Source organism: Salmo trutta, chromosome 3 (genome assembly GCF_901001165.1).
Source record: "Salmo trutta chromosome 3, fSalTru1.1, whole genome shotgun sequence".
Lineage (NCBI taxonomy): Eukaryota > Metazoa > Chordata > Actinopteri > Salmoniformes > Salmonidae > Salmo > Salmo trutta.
Window position 1 is genome coordinate 71,720,911 of NC_042959.1, and position 23,751 is coordinate 71,744,661.

General features: G+C 44.3%; 1 protein-coding gene and 1 long non-coding RNA gene across 4 annotated transcripts; one reads left to right on the top strand and one right to left on the bottom strand.

Annotated features, from left to right (window-relative positions):
* Positions 1–461: 461 nt before the first annotated feature.
* msh5 (mutS homolog 5) lies at positions 462–19,270 on the top strand. 3 transcript variants are annotated; one of them, XM_029746504.1, is made up of 26 exons: positions 468–644; positions 837–938; positions 1,034–1,157; positions 1,418–1,498; positions 1,727–1,780; positions 1,900–2,021; positions 2,194–2,303; positions 2,407–2,442; positions 2,519–2,601; positions 2,737–2,782; positions 2,966–3,104; positions 3,214–3,276; positions 3,379–3,507; positions 3,604–3,676; positions 4,214–4,323; positions 5,057–5,137; positions 5,224–5,311; positions 11,660–11,727; positions 11,802–11,920; positions 12,050–12,176; positions 12,296–12,445; positions 13,704–13,778; positions 13,944–14,090; positions 14,270–14,407; positions 17,787–17,860; positions 18,678–19,268. In XM_029746504.1, exons 2-26 carry the CDS (start codon positions 849–851, stop codon positions 18,787–18,789), a joined length of 2,439 nt encoding a protein of 812 aa, XP_029602364.1. In that variant the 5' UTR covers positions 468–644; positions 837–848; the 3' UTR covers positions 18,790–19,268. The 3 variants fall into 3 exon arrangements, 2 of the variants coding, with proteins under 2 accessions (XP_029602366.1, XP_029602364.1); XR_003876079.1 differs by lacking the exon at positions 18,678–19,268 and having other exon boundaries at positions 462–644; positions 13,944–14,101; XM_029746506.1 differs by lacking the exon at positions 13,704–13,778 and having other exon boundaries at positions 464–644; positions 18,678–19,270.
* A 66-nt stretch (positions 19,271–19,336) lies between these two features.
* On the bottom strand, positions 19,337–22,326 carry LOC115187507 (uncharacterized). The gene is made up of 2 exons (XR_003876082.1): positions 21,788–22,326; positions 19,337–19,847 (listed from the first exon to the last, which is right to left on the bottom strand). It is a non-coding gene; the product is annotated as an uncharacterized LOC115187507 (long non-coding RNA).
* Between the last annotated feature and the right edge of the window lie 1,425 nt (positions 22,327–23,751).

The following is a 23,751-nucleotide window of genomic DNA, read 5'->3' on the forward strand; positions in this document are numbered from 1 at the left end:
AAATGTAATTTACACTATGAGGTCGAAATAACATTATGATAATGTCATTTTTGTGTCAGCATTTTCAGGTGGGATGATGTTTATGTCCCAGATCACAACATCACAATCTGATCTGATTATTCTGATGTGTATATATCCTACTACTTTGAAGGGGTAAGGGTAGATGTGCTGTAATATCCTATCCGCCAATCAGGGCTGTGTATGTAAATATATTTACATGTATATCAACAGGGGCCAACAAGACCAGACTGAGCATTTCAATGGCAAAAGGAGTCTCAGGGAAATAAATGATTAAACATATAATGACATTATTTCCATGAAATAAACACACACATTGATTTATTAGACATACGGTGATTACTTAAAAATACAATTCAAAATACAGAGAAAATATACTTAACAAAATAAAGAAAAGACTGGGGGCTTAACTAGCTGGTAAACGAGTGGGACGTCTTCATTTATCTATCATCTTTGGCTTTAATTCTGCTGCAGCCACGCCAGCGCACGTGGGGATGAATTTAGCGCGCTTGGTGACATGCCTCGCGCCAGGTGCCAGATCACAGTGAGAGACGCGCTTAAAATCAACTACACACACAGCAGCAAAAAGCCGAGTAAACGTTAAAGTCAGTTGAGATAGACCACCGGTAAGTTGCTAACTAACAGACATGCCATAACTGAGGCGCACATTCTATATGTCTGTAAACGGAAAGGGCTAGGCCTACTACATAAGTGAAAATCAAAGTAGCTTACGTTAGCAAATTAACAGTAGCTAAATTATGATATCATGATTGACGTGACAAAGTTCAGGCCAAAGTTGTCTGCATGTCTTTGTGTAGCCTAGAGAGTATATGGCGGTGCCTGGTGATGTCAGAGGAAGAGGCCTGTCTGGGCTGCCCGATATGAATGGAGAAGAGGAGGAGGAGGAAGAATCACATGAGGTGAGAGCAACAGTGAACACACACACGTCATGTGTGCTACACCAACTACAAACAATGGACCATGGCAGAGTAAGATAATGTGTGTGTGTATCCAGGTGTTGCTGAGCGTGTTTGCCCAGCATGGGCAGTTGGGGTTGTGTTTCTATGACAGCAGAGACTTCACTCTGCACTACATGCCTGACACCTCAGACAACCACGAGCTCCAACTGTTGGCCAGAGGTACATACTAAAGTTAAACACACATACACTTACACACACCTAAACTACTAACTGACCCAAACACATTTCTCCGTCCCCCTGTCCCTCTCCCCTCGGTCCCCTGTCCCCCTCTCCTCCTCTCCCTCCCCCTGTCCTCTCCCTCCCCCTGGTCCCCTTCTCCCCTGTCGCCTTCTCCTCTCCCTCCCCCTGTTCTCCTCTCCTTCCCCCTGTCCCCGGGCCCCTGCCTCTGCCCGCTCCCATCTTCCCCCTCCCTCTCTCAGTGGTCCAGGAGGTGAGCCCTCATGTGATCATTACCAGTGCTAAGCAGGAACGCTGCATGGTCCAGTTCGTGCAGGGACTGGGTGAGGAGGAGCACCGCACAGGGAGGACTGGGGAAGGCAAAACTTTAGGCTGGCCGGGGAGGGGTGATGGTTAAGGTTTATACATTTGCACTTTCTTCCCCTTTCTCACTTTATCTCCTTGCCCTTCTATCACTCTCTCTCAAGCTTTCTCCTATCTCTCACTCTCTTCTTTTTCTCTCTCTTCTATCCCCCTCTCTCTTTCTGACTCCCTCTCCTCCCTGCTTCCAGGAGCCAACCCAGACTACAGGCCTGAGGTGGTGACCTATCCCTATGTGGACTTTGGTAAGAACAGCTGCCTTGCCTGTGGTAATACACTAGGTATTGTTCTCAGTGTAACTTTTGAACATCAACAGTCAAGTTTTCAGTTACAGATTCTTTCACTCTCCCTCTCTTTACCACAGGTCTGGAGGTCAGTAAGCAGAGGCTGTTGTCTGCCCATTTTCCCTTCCTTCCTCCTGCCGTCTCAGAGAGAGAGAGAATCTCCTACCTCTCCTCCTGCATCTCCTTCGACTCCCCCCTCATGGTGAGTTCTCCTCCCCCCTCATGGTGAGTTCTCCTCCCCCTTGTTCCAGGAAAATAACCTCACACTGACATTTGAGATTAAATTGAAAAGTGTGTGTGTGTGTGTGTGTGTGTGTGTGTGTGTGTGTGTGTGTGTGTGTGTGTGTGTGTGTGTGTGTGTGTGTGTGTCCTAGCTGCGGTCAGTAGGTGCATTGCTGAAGTGTCTGGACAGGAGGAGAGTGGGAGTGGAGCTAGAGGACAGCAGTGTGGGAGTCCCCATCTTACAGTTCCACACCTACACATTGTAAGACACACACACAACACACACATACAGAGAGATGGGTCAGTTGTGTATAGATATTGTGGTTGAATGTTTTTTTCACATCTGAATTTCATTCCTCTTACAGGAAAGACATAGTGTACGTGGACCAGGATACTTACAGGTCAGTCCCCCTGGAGACAAACACAGACACAAACACACACACACACTCTCCCTGCCATGTTTGTTGTGTGTTCCAGCGTGCTGCAGATCTTCAAGTCGGAGTTGCACCCCTCTGTGTACAAGCTGCAGTCTGGGGAGAAGGAAGGGCTCAGTCTCTATGGTAACACACATTATGGGAAGTTAATGCGCTGATGTGATGTCAGTACATTCTCACACTCGTATTATGAGAAGCGGTGATCTCTCAGGCGTGTTTCCTGTAGTGATGATGTCATGGGTGTTGGTGTCTCTGTTTCAGGGATACTGAATCACTGCAGGTGCAAGTTTGGCTCCAAACTGCTTCGGTGAGGAAAACCTGTTCTCATGGTTGAAGTGTCAGAAACCAACCACATACAGATTATATCTGAGAAACATAATCAATACCTCAGTACCTGTTTGTGGTGCGTAGTCATAATCTATCCCTCCTTGTTCAGCTAGTTGGTTATTGTGAAATCCTCTCTCTCTCTCTCTCTCTCTCTCTCTCTCAGCCAGTGGTTTCTGAGGCCTACTCGTGACCTGGCGGTGTTGAACAGGAGACAGGAAGTTGTGAGATTCTTCTCCTGTCCACGCAACTCTGACTCCCTAAACACTTTGCAGTCCTCCCTACGCAACATCAGGAACATCCCGGTAACCATGACCTGTGAACTTTACCCTTCAGCGCCATGCAGGCCTCAGTCTGCAACATCAGTGATGAGTATGAATATTCTGTAATAAAGAGTTATTTCTCCTGCTGTAGACTCTCCTGCGTTCGATGTCTCTGTCTCACACCAAAGTCTCTGACTGGCAGGGTCTCTACAAGGTAGGAGTTCTACGGCCATTTATCTATATGAATAGTGTGTCTGAATGTGTATTAGACAATCTACGGTGCAGTGTGAATAGTGTGTGTGTGTCTGTGTTGTAGACAGTGTATAGTGCGGTGTGTATCAGGGACACAGTGCGCTCCCTGCCTCAGTCCATCCAACTCTTCCAGGAGATCAGTGAGGGATTCTCAGACGACCTTTACTACATCGCCTCGCTCATCAGCAGAGTGGTGGGACACACAGTACACACGTCAGGTGCAGCTCCCATGTTCTGTATGTCAATGTGTTTCATTCTCATTTTATTCTGTGATTTGTGTATTGTATAGGTGGACTTTGAGGGCAGTTTAGCAGAAAACCGTTTCACTGTCAAACCCAATGTGGACCCTGCTATAGACGAGAGTGAGTATTCATAACATTAGGCAATGCTGAAGGTTAGAGTTATGTTAGGATTATGTTTGTTGAAGGTTGGGATTATGTTTGTTGAAGATTGGGATTATGTTGGTTGAAGATTGGGGTTATGTTTGTTGAAGTTTGGGGTTATGTTTGTTGAAGGTTGGGGTTATGTTTGTTGAAGGTTGGGGTTATGTTTGTTGAAGGTTGGGATAAGGTTAGTTGAAGGTTGGGATAAGGTTAGTTGAAGGTTGGGATAAGGTTAGTTGAAGGTTGGGATAAGGTTAGTTGAAGGTTGGGATAAGGTTAGTTGAAGGTTGGGATAAGGTTAGTTGAAGGTTGGGATAAGGTTAGTTGAAGGTTGGGATAAGGTTAGCTGAAGGTTGGGATAAGGTTAGCTGAAGGTTGGGATAAGGTTAGCTGAAGGTTGGGATAAGGTTAGCTGAAGGTTAGGATTATGTTAGCTGAAGGTTAGGGTTAGCTGATGGTTAAGGTAAGGTGAGGGTTAGGGTCATCTTAGTCACCTCCGTCTGCTCCCTCTGCCAGAGAAGAGGAGGATGATGGGACTGTCTGACTTCCTGACGGACGTGGCTCGCAGAGAGCTGGAGCACCTGGACACCCGCATCCCCTCCTGCTGCGTCATCTACATCCCCCTGGTCTGACATCTACTATTACTGTCTGTCTACATTCCACTGGTCTGACATCTACTATTACTGTCTGTTTACATCCCCCCTGGTCTGACATCTACTACTACTGTCTGCCTACATCCCCCTGGTCTGAGACATCTACTACTACTGTCTGTCTACATCCCCCTGGTCTGACATCTACTACTACTGTCTGTCTACACCCCCCTGGTCTGACATCTACTACTACTGTCTGTCTACATCCCCCTGGTCTGACATCTACTACTACTACTACTGTTTGTCTACATCCCCCTGGTCTGACATCTACTACTACTGTCTGTCTACATCCCCCTGGTCTGACATCTACTACTACTGTCTGTCTACATCCCCCTGGTCTGAGACATCTACTACTACTGTCTGTCTACATCCCCCTGGTCTGACATCTACTACTACTGTCTGTCTACATCCCCCTGGTCTGAGACATCTACTACTACTGTCTGTCTACATCCCCCTGGTCTGAGACATCTACTACTACTGTCTGTCTACATCCCCCTGATCTGACATCCATCATGGGGTTACCCATCCCTGGTTTACATGCTAACAAGGATGCTAAATGCTAAACAAATAAATCTAAAGTGTACCTTGCTGACTGTCAGGATCAATAGGATGCTGATGCTTTCTAAACATCCATAAAATGAGGTGAAATTGTAATCTGGATGTCCTATCCTATCAGCATAATTTATTTATCTCTTTCTTTCTCTCTCAGATAGGGTTCCTGCTCTCGGTCCCTCGGTTGCCCAGCATGGTGGAGAAAGAGGACTTTGAGATAGAGGGCCTTGACTTCATGGTGCGTGTATGATACATGTGTATGTTTGCACCCACTGTGAGTATGAGTTTATGATGTGTGTATGTTTTCACTGTGTGTGTGTTTAGTTTCTGTCTGAGGAGCGTCTGCACTACCGCAGTCAGAGAACCAAGGAGCTAGATGACCTGCTGGGAGACTTACACTGTGACACCAAAGGTCAGGCTGTCAGCCCTCCCCTCTTTCTCTCGCTCCTCTTCTCTCGTCTCTCTCTCTCTCTCTCTCTCTCTGCCGCCTCTAAAATGGGGACACACATAATCCAGAAAAAGAAATATCAGAACGAGCAATGTCAGAGACCGGAATATAAACCACGGGGTTGGAGGCACTTTAATTGGGGAGAACGGGCTCATGTCAATGAAGTGGAATGGTATCAAATACAGCAAACAAATCAAACATGCGCAGAATACAACAGGTATAGACCTTACCTTGAAATGTTTACTTACAAGCCCTTAATAACCTCTTTGGGCTAGGTGGGACACTAGCGCCCCATCTCGACAACATCCGGTGAAATTGCAGAGCGCGAAATTCAAAATACAAAAATCGTAATATTAAACATTCATGAAAATACAAGTGTCATACATCATTTAAAATCTTAAATTCTTGTTAATCCAGCCTCTTTGTCAGATTTCAAAAAGGCTTTACGGCGAAAGCATACAATGCGATTATCTGAGGACAGCGCCCGCATACAAAAGCATTAAAAACATTTTCCAAACCAGCAGAGGCATCACAAAAGTTAGAAATAGCGATAAAATAAATCACTTACCTTTGAAGATCTTCCTCTGTTTGCAATCCCAAGGGTCCCAGCTACAAAAGTCCTTCTTTCTATCCCAAAAAAGTCAGTTTAGTTGGCGCGTTTGATTCAGTAATCAAGTCAAATCAAAGGTTATTTGTCACGTGCGCCGAATACAACAGGTGTAGACCTTACAGAGAAATGCTTACTTACAGGCTCTAACCAATAGTGCGAAATAAAGGTGTGTGTGTGTGTGTGTGTGTGTGTGTGGGGGTAAGTAAAGAAATAAAAAAAACAGTAAAAAGACATTGGAAAATAAGAGTAGCAAGGCTATATACAGACACCGGTTAGTCAGGCTTATTGAGGTAGTATGTACATGTGGGTAGGGTTAAAGTGACTATGCATATATGATGAACAGAGAGTAGCAGTAGCGTAAAAAGAGGGGTTGGCGGGTGGTGGGACACAATGCAGATAGCCCGGTTAGCCAATGTGCGGGAGCACTTGTTGGTCGGGCCAATTGAGGTAGTATGTACATGAATGTATAGTTAAAGTGACTATGCATATAAGATAAACAGAGAGTAGCAGGGGGAGGGCACACAATGCAAATTGTCCGGGTAACCATTTGGTTACCTGTTCAGGAGTCTTATGGCTTGGGGGTAAAAGCTGTTGAGAAGCCTTTTTGTCCTACACTTGGCTCTCCGGTACCGCTTGCCATGCGGTAGTAGAGAGAACAGTCTATGACTGGGGTGGCTGGGGTCTTTGACAATTTTCAGGGCCTTCCTCTGACACCGCCTGGTGTAGAGTTCCTGGATGGCAGGCAGCTTTGCCCCAGTGATGTACTGGGCCGTACGCACTACCCTCTGAAGTGCCTTGCGGTCGGAGGCCGAGCAATTGCCGTGCCAGGCAGTGATGCAACTGGTCAGGATGCTCTCGATGTTGCAGTTGTAGAACATTTTGAGGATCTCAGGACCCATGCCAAATCTTTTTAGTTTCCTGAGGGGGAATAGGCTTTGTCCTGCCCTCTTCACGACTGTCTTGGTGTGTTTGGACCATTCTAATTTGTTGTTGATGTGGACACCAAGGAATTTGAAGCTCTCAACCTGCTCCACTACAGCCCCGTCGATGAGAATGGGGACATGCTCGGTGCTCCTTTTCCTGTAGTCCACAATCATCTTCTTAGTCTTGGTTACGTTGAGGGATAGGTTGTTATTCGGGCACCATCTGACCTCCTCCATATAGGCTGTCTCGTCGTTGTCGGTGATTAGGCCTACCACTGTTGTGTCATCAGCAAACTTAATGATGGTGTTGGAGTCGTGCCTGGCCATGCAGTCGTGGGTGAACAGGGAGTACAGGAGGGGACTGAGCACACACCCCTGGGGAGCTCCAGTGTTGAGGATCAGCGTGGCAGATGTGTTGCTTCCTACCCTCACCACCTGGGGGCGGCCCGTCAGGAAGTCCAGGATCCAGTTGCAGAGGGAGGTGTTTAGTCCCAGGTTCCTTAGCTTAGTGATGAGCTTTGAGGGTACTATGGTGTTGAACGCTGAGCTGTAGTCAATGAATAGCATTCTCACATAGGTGCTCCTTTTGTCCAGGTGGGAAAGGGCAGTGTGGAGTGCAATAGAGATGGCATCATCTGTGGATCTGTTTGGGCGGTATGCAAATTGGGGTGGGTCTAGGGTTTCTGGGATAATGGTGTTGATGTGAGCCATTACCAGCCTTTCAAAGCACTTCATGGCTACGGACGTGAGTGCTACGGGTCTGTAGTCATTTAGGCAGGTTGCCTTTGTGTTCTTGGGCACAGGGACTATGGTGGTCTGCTTGAAGCATGTTGGTATTACAGACTCAATCAGGGACATGTTGAAAATGTCAGTGAAGACACCTGCCAGTTGGTCAGCACATGCCCAGAGCACATGTCCATCTGGCCCCGCAGCCTTGTGAATGTTGACCTGTTTAAAGGTCTTACTCACGTCGGCTACAGAGAGCGTGATCACACAGTTGTCTGGAACAGCTGATGCTCTCATGCATGCCTCAGTGTTGCTTGCCTCGAAGCGAGCATAGAAGTGATTTAGCTCGTCTGGTAGGCTCGTGTCACTGGGCAGCTCGCGGCTGTGCTTCCCTTTGTAGTCTGTAATAGTTTGCAAGCCCTGCCACATAAGACGAGCGTCGGAGCCAGTGTGGTATGATTCAATCTTAGCCCTGTATTGACGCTTTGCCTGTTTGATGGTTCGTCACAGGGCATTGCGGGATTTCTTGTAAGCTTCCAGGTTAGAGTCCCGCACCTTGAAAGCGGCAGCTCTACCCTTTAGCTCACCCGTTCCACTTGTTCAACATGCATACAAAGGAATCCCAAAAGTTACCAATAAACTTCGTACAAACAAGTCAAACAACGTTTCTAATCAATCCTCAGGTACCCTAATATGTAAATAAACGCAACATTTTGAGACGGAATGTAGTATGTTCAATACCGGAGATAAATAACAAGGTGCGTGCGTCCACACATTCAAAATGAGAGCCACCTTGAAAAACTACAACTACTAATTCATTTTTCAAACCCTTTCTAAAGACTGTTGACATCTAGTGGAAGCCATAGGAACAGAAATCTGGGAGGATTTCTTTTGAATATCCCATAGACAAGCATTTCAATGGGTGGTGACCTCAAAAAACAAAAAAATCCGGATGGATTCTCCTCGGGTTTTTGCCTGCCATATCAGTTCTGTTATATTCACAGACATTATTTTAACCGTTTTTTTAGAAACTTCAGACTGTTTTCTATCCAATACTACCAATTATATGCATATCCTAGCTTCTGGACCTGAGTAACAGGCAGTTTACTTTGGGCATGTCAGTCACTTCCGAACAACTTCCGAATACTGTCCCCTAACCTTAACCAACAATACAGTGAAAGAAATAAGAGTTAAGAAAATATTTACTAAATAAACTAAAGTAAAAAATGTATAAAAAGTAACACAATAAAATTACATAACAATAACGAGGCTATATACAGGGGGTACCGGTACCAAGTCAATGTGCGTTGGTACCAGTGGCGATTTTAGCATGTAAATCTTGGTGGGGCAAAAAAAGCAATTGTGGGATGCATGCCAGCAAAGCCACTACACAACACGACGCTAAACAATACATTAATTGCACTATAACGGTGACAAACGGTGCCCAATAACTGTTAGGGCTTACATAAAACTTTCCCAACAGCAGAGTCCCAACAGCAGTCCCAACACCTTGCCACTGCTACACCTGGCTGTCAGCGGAGACTTGTCTGTCAGCGAAACAGTTCATTCAGCCTCATTTACTGCCTTTAAAAAAACATAGCTGATATGTAACCTTTATTTAACTAGGCAAGTCAGTTAAGAACAAATTCTTATTTACAATGACAGCCTACCCCGGCCAGACTTGGACGACTCTGGGCCAATTGTGCACCGCCCTATGGGACTCCCAATCACGGCCGGATGGGATACTGCCTGGAAATGGCTGACGTGTTTAAACAAATGTGGTTTCTACTGACAATTGAGATGTACAAACTATGGCATAAGGGGATGACAAGCGAATAACAGGCAATCTGTAATTTTGATTAAGACATTCATGAGCAAGCTAGGACGGGCGTAGTCAATATAACTATTTGTTCAGCACTTTTGAGATGTACAGCAACAGAATTCAGAACATGGGCCATTCTTAGTGTTCTCCCTGTACACCAAGTCAAAACTGAATGATAAATAAAGGGGGCATATAAGCAGACAATGAAAGGTCTTACAATATTCGATGATTACATTTCTAAAAAAACAGGTTATAGGCTACATGTGCACTACCAGGTCAGAACAAAATTAAGAAGTGAAAATAGACCAAATTATTTGGGTGAGGCACATGGGCTACTAACAGCTTACTACACAACATACACTTAGTATTACTTTCTTAGCTACAGTATACATATCTCCCTGCCATATTACATCATTTATGCAGCAGCATACAAGACATTTTTGGACTCACCTTGTTGTGCTGTGTTCACTTGAACAGGAAGGTGGCGCGGCGCTCCTTTGTGGGCACATTTTGTCATCAGTCTGGCATTCTCTGGATTTATGATGCTTTCAAGACAACTGGGACTATAGGAAAAGGAGGGCCAAAGAGGCCCCCATTAACATCGCAGGGCTGAAGTGGAGCGGGTCGAGAGTTTCAAGTTCCTTGGTGTCCACATCACCAACAAACTATCATGGTCCAAACTCACCAAGAGTTGTGAAGAGGGCACGACAACACCTTTTCCCCCTCAGGAGAATGAAAAGATTTGGCATAGGTCCCCAGATCTGCAAAAAGTTCTACAGCTGCATCCTGACGGGTTGCATCACCGCCTGGTATGGCAACTGCTCGGCATCTGACCATAAGCCTCTACAGAGGGTAGTGCGTACGGCCCAGTACATCACTGGGGCCAATCTTCCTGACATTTAGGACCTATATACCAAGCGGTGTCAGAGGAAGGCCCAAACAATTGTAGGACCAAAAGGCTCCTTAACAGCTTCTACCCCCAAGCCATAAGACTGCTATTATTAACAATGAATCAAATGGCCACCTAGACTATTTACATTGACCCCCCTTTGTTATTACACAGCTGCTACTCGCTGTTTATTATCTATGCATGGTCACTTTACAAATTACCTCGATTAACCTGTATCCCCACACGTTGACTCGGTATCGGTACCCCCTGTACATAGCCTCGTTATTGTTATGTAATTTTCTTATTATCTTTTTGATTTTTTTTTTTTACTTTAGTTTATTTAGTAAATATTTTCTTAACTATATTTCTTGAACTGCATTGTTGGTTAGGGGCTTGTTGTTTTTGGCGCATGGGACAAATACAATTTCATTTGATCACGTAGTACCAGTCTTGGACGGCATCAAACCAGGATGAGAAGCTAGTAACGCTAGCTATGCTAACTTATGCATTTACATTTTACATTTTTACATTTTAGTCATTTAGCAGACGCTCTTATCCAGAGCGACTTACAGTAGTGAATGCATACATTCCATACATTTTTTTCTCCGTACTGGTCCCCCGTGGGAATCGAACCCACAACCCTGGCATTGCAAACACCATGCTCTACCAACTGAGCCACACGGGACCGTGCGTGCGCTTTCTCATCCTACAGTTACAAATAACATCAACTCTTTTCAGAATATTAAGTAGCAGTCTGCCTACCTGTTGGCTCTTAACTCCGTAATTTTAATTCCATCTTCCGTTGATTAGATATCTCCTAACCTTTGCCACACATGGAGACTATGATTGTAGCCTATTGGCACTTTGATGACTTATGATTGGCCAACAACATGCTACATGCACCAATCTCCACTCTTCTGAAAAGCAAGACCAGCAGCATAAATGATACATTTCTGTCTTGCCTCTCTGCTGCAGCAGTCACGTTTGGATATTTACAGGCCCTTCCGGACAAGTCAGTTAAAATTACACATACTCAAGACCTGTGACAATCATATGAGATCTGACCCAGACCCGTGGCGTTATTTAGAATTCTCTAGGGTACAACCGAAGAAACCCTTTTGGGAAAAAAAAAAAAGTAGACCATACTCTGCATGTCTGAATATCTCTCTCTCTCTCTTCTCTGCATGTCTGAATATCTCTCTCTCTCTCTTCTCTGCATGTCTGAATCTCTCTCTCTCTCTCTCTCTCTCTCTCTCTCTCTCTCTCTCTCTCTCTCTCTCTCTCTCTCTCTCTCTCTCTCTCTCTCTCTCTCTCTCTCTCTCTCTCTCTCTCTCTCACACAGACATGGAGACAGCGGTTATGACACAGCTGCAGACCACAGTGCTGGAGAGAAGCGCCTGTCTATACAAGGTGTGCGTCTTTATGTGGTATCTCTGTGTGCACACTTACCTTTTCGTGGGATTATGCTACGTGTGTGTGTGTAGGTTCTGGATCTGAGTGCTGAGCTGGACTGTCTGATGGCACTGAGCCACGCCTCCCAGGAGTACGGATACACTACCCCCACTCTGGCCAACCACCACAGGATAACACTCAGACAGGCCAGGTACGCACACTCAGACCCCATTCCAGCTGGCTAAATGCCTGTATGAACCCCTAAGGTATCCAGGGAGGAGGTTAGAGAGGCAGATAAGGGTTGTTGTTGCTTAGATATCTCTTTCTCTCACTCTCTCAGACACCCTCTGTTGGAGTTGTGTTCTCCTATGTTTGTGTCTAACTCCTTCCTGAGTTCTGAGACTCTGGGACGGGTCAAGATCATCACCGGACCCAACTCATCTGGCAAGAGCATCTACCTCAAACAGGCAAAGACAGACACACACTTACTCACACACACACACACACACACACACACACACACAGAAAGTGTCAAAGACAGTTTCAGGATAGATTGTTGTCTCTTCCTTCTGATTGGCTGGGTCAGGTGGGTCTGATTGTGTTCATGGCTCTGATTGGTTCTGACGTGCCAGCGAAGGAGGCAGAGATTGGTCTGGTGGACGGAATCTTCACACGCATGCAGAGCAGAGAATCTGTGTCTGTAGGACTCAGCACCTTCATGATAGACCTCAACCAGGTACACACACACACTACACACACACACACACACTACGCCAATGGTGGAAAAAGTACCAAATTGTCATACTTGAGTAAAAGTAAAGATACCTTAATAGAAAATGACACCAGTGAAAGTCAGAGAGAGAGAGAGAATTAGAGGGAGCATACTTAAATTCACACAGGACACAAGATAAGACAGGAGAATTACACCAGATATAACAGACTGACCCTAGCCCCCACGACTCATAGACTATTGCAGTATAGATACTGGAGGTTGAGACGGGGGGGGACACTGGCCCCGTCCAACGATGGCCCCGGTCAGGGCCAACCAGGCAGGAGATAAATACTACTTGAGTAAAATTCTAAAAGTATTGGATTTTAAATGTACTTAAGTATTAAAATGACATGTAATTGCTAAAATATACTTTAAGATCAAGATGCACTATTCATAAATCGCTCCGCCATTTCCTGATTGCAAAAATCCTAATAGTTTGCCAAATGTCAGTTTATGTGACAAAACAAGCAGTCATTCTGTAGAGAATCATTGTACCATCTAAACCGCTGTGAAATATATTTTCTGTAACCAAAACTATTGTATATTCAGCTTTTTGAAGCTGGTGTACAAAACCAAAAGTAAAAGATGCAAAAACAAACCTCAGAACGCGAAGCATAGAAATAGCCCACATAGAACATATCTATCGCTCTTAGACTTGCTTTCAGTGGGAATGAAATATCTATAACTCACAATTCTATGTGAATTTGGTCAGGTCAAGCAAAAATGTACATTATGTATCAAAATTAAAAGTATAAATCATTTAAAATTTCTTATATTAAGCAAACCAGATGGCACAATTATTTTTCTTTTTAATATTGATAGCCAGAGGCATAGTCCAACACTCATTTACAAACAAAGCATGTGTGTTTAGTGAGTCCGCCAGATCAGAGGCAGTATGTAGGCAGGGAAGTTCTCTTTAAGTGCGTGAATTTGACTATTTTCCTGTCTAGCTAAGAATTTAAAATGTAACAAGTACTTTTGGGTGTCCGGGAAAATGTATGGGAGTAAAAAGTACATTATTTTCATTAGGAATGTAGTGGAGTAAAAGTAAAAGTTTTCACAAATATAAATAGTAAAATACAGATACCCCCCAAAAAACTACTTAAGTAGTACTTTAAAGTATTTTTACTTAAATACTTTACACCACTGCGCTACAGACACGCATGCATTTACCTATTCTCAGTGTGTCATACACGTATGTGTGTGTATGTCTGTGCTACAGATGGCTCATGCTCTGAACCACAGCAGCGGTCATTCACTGGTCCTGATTGATGAGTTTGGGAAAGGAACTAACACGGTGAGAGAGAGGGAAAGAGGGATGAAACACGTGAGAGACATGAAAGTAGGGATGGAGGAGAAAGGTCTCCCTTACACTGCCCAGTTATTTGCCTTTCTTTGGGTCTTTCTATGCTTCAGTGTTTCAATGTGGTTCCAAGTAAACTGTTGAACTGTTTCTCACCAGGTGGATGGGCTTTCCCTTCTGGCGGCATCTATCTCTCATTGGCTGAAAAGAGTTCCAGCTGAGGTTCCTCACATTCTATTGGCCACTAACTTCCACAGTCTGCTACAGCTGGGTCTCCTACCTTCCTCAGGCCTGCTGTCACTACTGGTACTGCCTGTGTATGTGTGTAATCTGTCCCTTTCTGTATGTAAGGCTGGGATTTGTTGGGGAAAAACCCTTTTAAAAGGTGTATTGTCTGCCCTAAGCATGCCTTGGACTGAATCCCAGCCTTGATATGTGTGTGTGTGTGTGTGTGTGTGTGTGTGTGTGTGTGTGTGTGTGTGTAGACTCTGGAGACAGCGGTGGATGGGGATGAATTGGTGTTTCTGTACCAGCTGAAGGATGGGATCTGTCGCTCCAGCTACGCAGCCAACATTGCTACACTGGCAGGCCTTCCCTCCAGCCTCGTACAGAGAGGAGTGGAGGTACACTACACCACACACACACTAGCATAGCTGCGGGAAGTAGGGGTGCTGCAGCACTCCCTGAAAAATCTGAAGATTTTATTTTAAATATAGAGTGCATTCGGAAAGTATTCAGACCTCTTGACTTTTTATACGTTTTGTTACATTACAGCCTCAAATACACACAATACCCCACAATGACAAAGCGAAAACAGCTTTCTTTTAATCATTTTTGCACATTTATTACAAATAAAAAAACATACCTTATTTACGTAAGTATTCAGACCCTATGAGACTTAAAATTGAGCTCAGGTGCATCCTGTTTCCATTTTTTTTTTTTAAGAAAAATGCAATTGCAACCTCTTTGCAATAAGGAATTGAGACCAAAAGCTCAAGAGAAGTTAAGTGTTTAATACCAAGGATACAGTCAGCTGAGTGCACACATTTAGAAGTTCACAAAACATCTTATACTCTTCCCTCCTTTTGGTCACCACCCTCTTGTAGGTGTCACCTCCCCAGCTATACATTTTATAACCCCAATGAGTTTCCCTCCTTTCCCCTGTGGAATGTCCATGGTTCTATCTTTGTTTTGCAAGATGTCAGAATCACAACCCGTCCATCTTCATTGTCCTGGGCCTGACCCTGCTCTTTGATCCTAGGCAATTTCCTCTTATCTGATTAGGTCAACCTTTCTAAATTAGCATACACACAGTTTCATGGCCTAAACTCCATTAATACTCACAATAATCATTCACTAAACAGGATACAAACAAACTACAGTTTAACTTGAAACATGTTACATTTTAATAGAATCCATCACATTGATCATCCTTGAGATGTTTCTACAACTTGGAGTCCACCCCAATCAGGCTAGTATGGTAGAGTGACCAGACAGCAGCCACTCCTCAGTAAAAGGCACATGACCGCCTGCTTGGAGTTTGCCAAAAGGCACCTAAAGGACTCTCAGACCATGAGAATCAAGATTCTCTGGTCTGATGAAACCAAGGTTGAACTCTTTGGCCTGAATGCCAAGTGTCACGTCTGGGGGAAACCTGGCACCATCCCCCATGGGAAATCGTGGTGGCAGCATCATGCTGAGGGGTTGTTTTTCAGCGGCAGGGACTGGGAGACTAGTCAGGATCGAGGGAATGCTGAACATAACAAAGTACAGAGATCCTTGATGAAAACCTGCTCCAGAGCGTTCAGGACCTCAGACTGGGGGCGATGGTTCACCTTCCAACAGGACAACAACACAAAGACAACACAGGAGTGGCTTCGGGACAAGTCTCTGAATGTCCTTGAGTGGCCCAGCCAGAGCCTGGACTTGAACCCGATCAAACATCTCTGGAGAGACCTGAAAATAGCTGTGCAGTAACGCTCACCATCCAACCTGAGAGCTTGACAAGATCTACATAGAAGAATGGGAGAAACTCCCCAAATACAGGTGTGCGAAGCTTGTAGCGTCATACCCAAAATGACGAGGCTGTAGTTGCTGCCAAATATGCTTCAACAAAGTACTGAGTAAAGGGTCCTGAATACTAATGTAAATGTGATATTTCAGTTAAAAATGTATATAAATTTGCTCACAAAAAAACTGTTTTTGCTTTGTCATTATGGGTATTGTGTATAGATTGATGAGGTGGGAGAAAAAAAACAATTTAATCAATTTAGAATAAAGCTAACATAACAAAATGTGGAAAAAGTCAAGGGGTCTGAATACTTTCAGAATGCGCTGTGTGTGTTTATACAGTTGAAGTGGGAAGTTTACATACACTTAGGTTGGCGTCATTAAAACACATTTTTCAACCACTCCACAAATGTCTTGTTAACAAACTATAGATTTGTTCGGTTAGGACATCTACTTTGTGCATGACACAGGTAAATTTTCCAACAATTGTTTACAGACAGATTATTTAACTTATAATTCACTGTATCACAATTCCAGTGGGTCAGAAGTTTACATACACTAAGTTGACTGTGCCTTTAAACAGCTTGGAAAATTCCAGAAAATGATGTCATGGCTTTAGAAGCTTCTTGACATCATTTGAATCAATTGGAGGTGTACCTGTGTACTCAGTGCCTCTTTGCTTGACATCATGGGAAAATCTAAAGAAATCAGCCAAGACCTCAGAAAAAGATTGGTGACCTCCAAGTCTGGTTCATCCTTGGGAGCAATTTCCAAATGCCTGAAGGTACAATGTTCATCTGTACAAGCAATAGTACGTAAGTATAAACACCATAGGACCACGCAGCTGTCATACCGCTCAGGAAGGAGACACGTTCTGTCTCCTAGACATTAACGTACTTTGGTGCGTTTAAAAAAAAATAGAACTGTTTGGCCATAATGACCATCGTTATGTTTGGAGGAAAAAGGGGGAAGCTTGCAAGCCGAAGAACACCATCCCAACCATGAAGCACGGAGGTGGCAGCATCATGTTGTGGGGGTGCTTTGCTGCAGGAGGAACTGGTGCACTTCACAAAATAGATGGCATCATGGGAAGGAAAATTATGTGGATATATTGAAGCAACATCTCAAGACATCAGTCAGGAAGTTAAAGCTTGGTCGCAAATGGGTCTTCCTAATGGACAATGACCCCAAGCATACTTCCAAAGTTGTGGCAAAATGGCTTAAGGACAACAAAGTCAAGGTATTGGAGTGGCCATCACAAAGCCTTGACCTCAACCCTATAGAAAATCTGTGGGCAGAACTGAAAAAGCGTGTGTGAGCAAGGAGGCATACAAACCTGACTCAGTTACACCAGCTCTGTCAGGAGGAATGGGCCACAATTCACTCAATTTATTGTGGCAAGCTTGTGGAAGGCTACCCAAAACGTTTGACCCAAGTTAAACAATTTAAAGGCAATGCTACCAAATACTAATTGAGTGTATGTAAACTTCTGACCCACTGGGAATGTGATGAAAGAAATAAAAGCTGAAATAAATAATTCTCTCTACTATTCTGACATTTCACATTCTTACAATAAAGTGGTGATCCTAACTGACCTAAGACAGGGAATTTTTACTTGGATTAAAAGTCAGGAATTGTGAAAAACTGAGTTTAAATGTATTTGGCTAAGGTGTATGCAAACTTCCGACTTCAACTGTATATATATATATTTATTTATTTATTTCTCCACAAAAGTAGTGCACTCCATCTTTATTAGTGCTGTATTAGCGGACTGATATAGCATCTGTAACGCGGCCGAAAAATATTTTTCCAGCACCCACCCTCAAATATATTTTTTAACAATTTTATTTCTACCATGAATGAAAATATAAAGCAGCCCCCACTCTCCCAAACTACTTCCTATGTCTATGCACACAAGTACAATAAGGCATCACATTTTTTTCAACAGAAATGCAAACTAAGAGTGTAAGTTATGTATGTGCATTTGTGTAGGTATCTGAACTGTACAGAACAGGAAAGACCATTAAACGCATCGACCGACCATCTACAGAGGAGCAGGCAAACAAGTAAGTCACACACTCACAGTGAACACACACAAAGTCAAATCAAATGTTATTGGCCGTAAGTCGCTCTGGATAAGAGCGTCTGCTAAATGACGTAAATGTAAATGAATACAACGGGTGTAGACAGTGTAATGCTTACTGACGAGCCCATTCCCTACAGTGCAGAGTTAGAATAAGACAAATATTTACTCAATAAAAAGGAAATAGTAACACAATAACAACAATAACGAGGCTAAATACAAGGAGTACCTGTACCAAGTCAATGTGCAGGTGAGACTCTAAAGACAGATTTACATTTAAATAAGTTGAGATAAAAGAATGCATGTAAATGTGAACATGAATGAATGCCTCCACTTCAGTTTACTCTGACGTTTTTTCTTGCACTGTACCCAATGATTTATGAAAACTGACTTGATAGGTTGATGTCCTCATTGTGGTTTTACAGGCGTTTTATGTACACACGTTATTAGAATAGTTATGAAATAAATGCACAATGTTATATTTGGTAACACTTGCTTATTTTCCAACGACTCCAACCCCATTCGATGCATTGAACGGATGTGGGTGGATCAATATCTACATAAGGTTGCTAATTATAAACACTTACAAAAGCTCTGAGGAAGGCCTTGAGGTCGATACGTAAAGTTATTAAAGAGCAGTGATACTATCAAGATCAGTGTGTGGGTTTCCTCTTTTTCTCATCTTATTCAGCTGTTACCATTCACCTGCAACACAGATGGCTCAGATGAATGTCTAAATAAGTTATTCTGTCTGCAATACATACACACACAGGTGTTTTCTTTGTGTGTGTGTCTGTCAGGTGTGTTTGTGTGGTGAAGAAGTTCCTGTGTGTGAACCTTGAGGACCAGAGTGTGGATCTGCAGCGCTACATGAAGGAGGAGCTGCTTCCCTCTGGAGGAGACCTGCTCTAACAGCAACACTACTGTATACCAGTACTACTGTTGTCCATCTAACAGCAACACTACTGTATACCAGTACTACTGTTGTCTATCTAACAGCAACACTACTGTTGTCTATCTAACAGCAACACTACTGTATACCAGTACTACTGTTGTCTATCTAACAGCAACACTACTGTATACCAGTACTACTGTTGTCAATGGGAGATACACTAAAACACTGTCCAGTATGACCTCAGCTTCACTGACTGTAAGAGGAAGTTGCCCCAAGATGCTGATGGTTTTAGAGAGGTTAAGATGATCCTAGATCTGTGCCTATGGGTCTGAGAGATTGATGCATACTACTTTAGGATTTACCATAACACTAAAATCAATGGGAGATACTGTAGTATTCTCTATGGAAATATTTCAGTTTGGAGGAGAACATAAAAGTAATTTTAACGTGTTTAAAATATCCCAACCAAGATTGAGGACAATGTAAATTCGTATTACGTTATTCACAGTTACAATTCAGAATGTTCAATAAATATGATAGAAAATAAAAGCCAGTCTCCTTTTCTAGTTTATGCCAACAACAGAATGAGAAAATTACATTTATTCAAAATGTAATTCCATAAAACCATCTAACCAATTTTGCCCAAGCCCAGAGACAGCTTCGAAGGGTTGAACATGAGACTTTTGCCTCAGTCTGGCACATCCACATATGTTAATTACTGTCCATATTCCTTGACAAATAAACACAGAATATTAACAGAATTAAGAAAATTGAATAAAGGTGAGCTGCTGGGGACTTTATGATGCATGGTGGTTATTGTAGTCTGTTGAAGGTGAGGATCATGGTTATTATAGTCACTGTCGGGGAGAGGAGAGTCGGATGATGGTTATTGTAGTCAGTGCCAGGGAGAGGAGTGTGTTGAGGGGTAGTGTGTGTCCGGTGTTGCAGAAGTGTGTGTCGCAGCAGTGCCTGGTCATCACGTAGATGGTTGTGTTGGAGAAGATCTCCACATTGGTCACCAGCTCACACTCCTTCGCCTTGACACAGCCCAGCAACTTAACGTCCAACACATCACCTACAGTTAACACACATAGACACTGTCAACACACTAATACGCTCCGCTTCACATTTCTCTGCCAAAAATCCACAATACCCAGCACCGTAATGTCCCACACACAGCCCCCACACACACACAGCCCCCACACACACAGAAACACTCACACACAGCCCCCCCACACACAGAAACACTCACACACATCCCCCACACACACAGAAACACACACACAGCCCCCACACACACACACAGAAATACTCCCACACAGCCCCCCCACACACAGAAACACTCACACACAGCCCCCCCACACACTCAGAAACACTCACACACAGCCCCCACACATAAAGAAACACTCACACACAGCACCCCCACACACAGAAACACTCACACACAGCCCCCCCCACACACACAGAAACACTCACACACAGCCCCCACATACACACAGAAACACCCACACACAGCCCCCACACACACACAGAAACACCCACACACAGCCCCCACACACACAGAAACACCCACACACGGCCCCCCCACACACTCAGAAACACCCACACACAGCCCCCACACACACAGAAACACCCACACACACACAGAAACACCCACACACAGCCCCCCCACACACAGAAACACCCACACACAGCCCCCCCACACACAGAAACACCCACAAACAGCCCCCCCACACACAGAAACACTCACACACAGCCCCCACACACACAGAAACACCCACACACAGTCCCCACACACACAGCCCCACACACACAGCCCCCACCCACACACAGAAACACCCACACACACAGAAACACCCACTCACACACAGAAACACCCACACACAGCCCCCACACACACAGAAACACCCACACACAGCCCCCACACACACACAAACACCCACACACAGCCCCCACGAACACAGAAACACTCACACACAGCCCCCCCACACACACAGAAACACTCACACACAGCCCCCCCACACACAGAAACACTCACACACATCCCCCACACACACAGAAACACACATACAGCCCCCACACACACACACAGAAATACTCCCACACAGCCCCCCCACACACAGAAACACTCACACACAGCCCCCCCACACACTCAGAAACACTCACACACAGCCCCCACACATAAAGAAACACTCACACACAGCACCCCCACACACAGAAACACTCACACACAGCCCCCCCCACACACACAGAAACACTCACACACAGCCCCCACATACACACAGAAACACCCACACACAGCCCCCACACACACACAGAAACACCCACACACAGCCCCCACACACACAGAAACACCCACACACGGCCCCCCCACACACTCAGAAACACCCACACACAGCCCCCACACACACAGAAACACCCACACACACACAGAAACACCCACACACAGCCCCCCCACACACAGAAACACCCACACACAGCCCCCCCACACACAGAAACACCCACAAACAGCCCCCCCACACACAGAAACACTCACACACAGCCCCCACACACATAGAAACACCCACACACAGTCCCCACACACACAGCCCCCACACACACAGCCCCCACCCACACACAGAAACACCCACACACACAGAAACACCCACTCACACACAGAAACACCCACACACAGCCCCCACACACACAGAAACACCCACACACAGCCCCCACACACACAAACACTCACACACAGCCCCCACACACACACAGAAACACTCACACACAGCCCACACACACACACACAGAAACACTCACACACAGCCCCCACACACACAGAAACACCCACACACAGCCCCCACGAACACAGAAACACTCACACACAGCCCCCCCACACACACAGAAACACACGCACACAGCCCCCACACACACACACAGAAACACTCACTCACACACAGAAACACTCACACACAGAAACACTCACACACAGAAACACACACACAGCACCCGCCGGCCATGTCTATCCATGTGACCCACCTGCCTTCCCTCGGCCAGTGTAGCACTTCTCCCCGATGTTGCAGTTGGTTTTGGTGGTGTAGCAGGCATCCCAGAAGCCCAGGTCACAGCGGAAACACTGCAGAGGCCCCTCCTCCCATTGCTCATCCTGATCATCCTCATCTGGGACCACAGGGTAATATCATATACAGTACACTCTCACACAGGGACATAATCGCTACAAGTCATGAGTGTTATATTGATTTATTGATAGAATTGGTCATTTAAAGTCAAAGGCTGCTCCTGACGGAGACAACATTACATACATAAAAAAAGATTAAAGGTTTATTTCTATTGTGATCCTCTTTGGCAAATAATATGAAAGGTGGGCAAGATCGCATTGTACACACTACACTCAATGCAGTTTTAAAAACATTAACAATTACAAATATTTACAACATAATCAACAGTACAGAGGTACCCAGGGCTCCCGAGTGGCGCAGCGGTCTAACGCACTGCATCTTAGTGCTCGTGGCGTTACTACAGACCCTAGTTTGATTCCAGGCTGTATCACAACCGGCTGTGATTGGGAGCTGTGTAGGGCGGTGCACAATTGGCCCAGCGTCGTCCGAGTTAGCCGTCATTATAAATAAGAATAAGAATTTGTCCTTAACTGACTCACCTAGTTAAATAAAAAAATTAAATAAACCCTTACACAGGTCACTTCTTGAAAAGAAAAATACCCCTAATCAACCAACCATTATTTTTAGGTGATGCTTTAAAGCTGTTCTCTGATGAAAGATTTAATTTACAGTGGTAATTTGTTCCACAGTACTGCAAGACGAGTATAATAGAGGAATACGTTATTCCCGATGAAGCTCTTGAATCTACAGGGAATAAAGTTGGTAGAGCTCCCTCCGGTGGAATACTGCTGGGTGTCACCAATACGATAAAATAATTACATAGGTACTGTAAATTTGGGAAATAGTTATGTAAAATGTTGTGGGTAACCCCCCAACTTGGGTGACTCTGGTTTCACTTGAGCAACTCTTGAGCCCTTTCAGTTTATCAAAGAGACAGGGTTGAACATGAGTACCGAATGGGAGCTTGAGAACAATCTTGACTATCTTATTCTCAGTGGTGTAACATACTTCAGTAAAAATACTTGAAACTACTACTTAAGTAGTTTTGGAGGGTATCTGTACTTTACTATTTATGACAACTTTTACTTCACTACATTCCTAAAGAAAATTATGTACTTTTTCCTCCATACATTTTCCCTGACACCCAAAAGTAGGACAGGAAAATGGTCTAATTCACAAACTTATCAAGAGAACATCCCTAGTCATCCCTACTGCCTAGACTCACTAAACACATGTTTCCTTTGTAAATGATGTCTGCATGTTGGAGAGTGCCCCTGGCTATCCGTAAATTTTAAAAATAAGAAAAGGCTGCCGACTTGTTCGCTTAACATAAGGAATTTGAAATTATTTATAATTTTTAATCAAGTAGTATTTTACTGGGTGACTTTCACTTTTACTTGAGTCATTTTATATTAAGGTATCTTTACTTTTACTCAAGTATGACAATTGGGTACTTTTTCCACCACTGCTTATTCTGAGTTTTCTGAAGCTTATTCTTGAGGCACACACAAAATCTATTATCCAATCAAAATGACACTGCACAAGGAGCCCTGCCAGTGTCTGGAGTATTTTCCTATCATGAAAACATTATTTCCTAGCCAGAAACTTTACTTTTTGGTTAACCTTGGGGAGAGATTTTAAGGCCATACTCTCACCTGATGGGTCACTATCTTACTCACATCCAAGGTAGCTCACGGTAACCACTGTGTCTATAGCAGACCACAGAACACTGTGTCTATAGCAGACCACAGAACACTGTGTCTATAGCAGACCACAGAACACTGTGTCTATAGCAGACTACAGAACACTGTGTCTATAGTGCACCAAGATGTTACAGTAAGAGGGAAAACTAAAGTAGTTTAG

What these genes read in the sequence shown, in the direction of transcription:
- msh5 (XM_029746504.1), top strand. Translation starts at nt 849, where the DNA reads ATGGCGGTGCCTGGTGATGTCAGAGGAAGAGGCCTGTCTGGGCTGCCC. An exon ending in ACTGGCAGGGTCTCTACAAG is followed by an intron (nt 3,277 to 3,378) that starts GTAGGAGTTCTA and finishes TCTGTGTTGTAG; the next exon opens with ACAGTGTATAGTGCGGTGTG. An exon ending in CCTCGCTCATCAGCAGAGTG is followed by an intron (nt 3,508 to 3,603) that starts GTGGGACACACA and finishes TGTATTGTATAG; the next exon opens with GTGGACTTTGAGGGCAGTTT.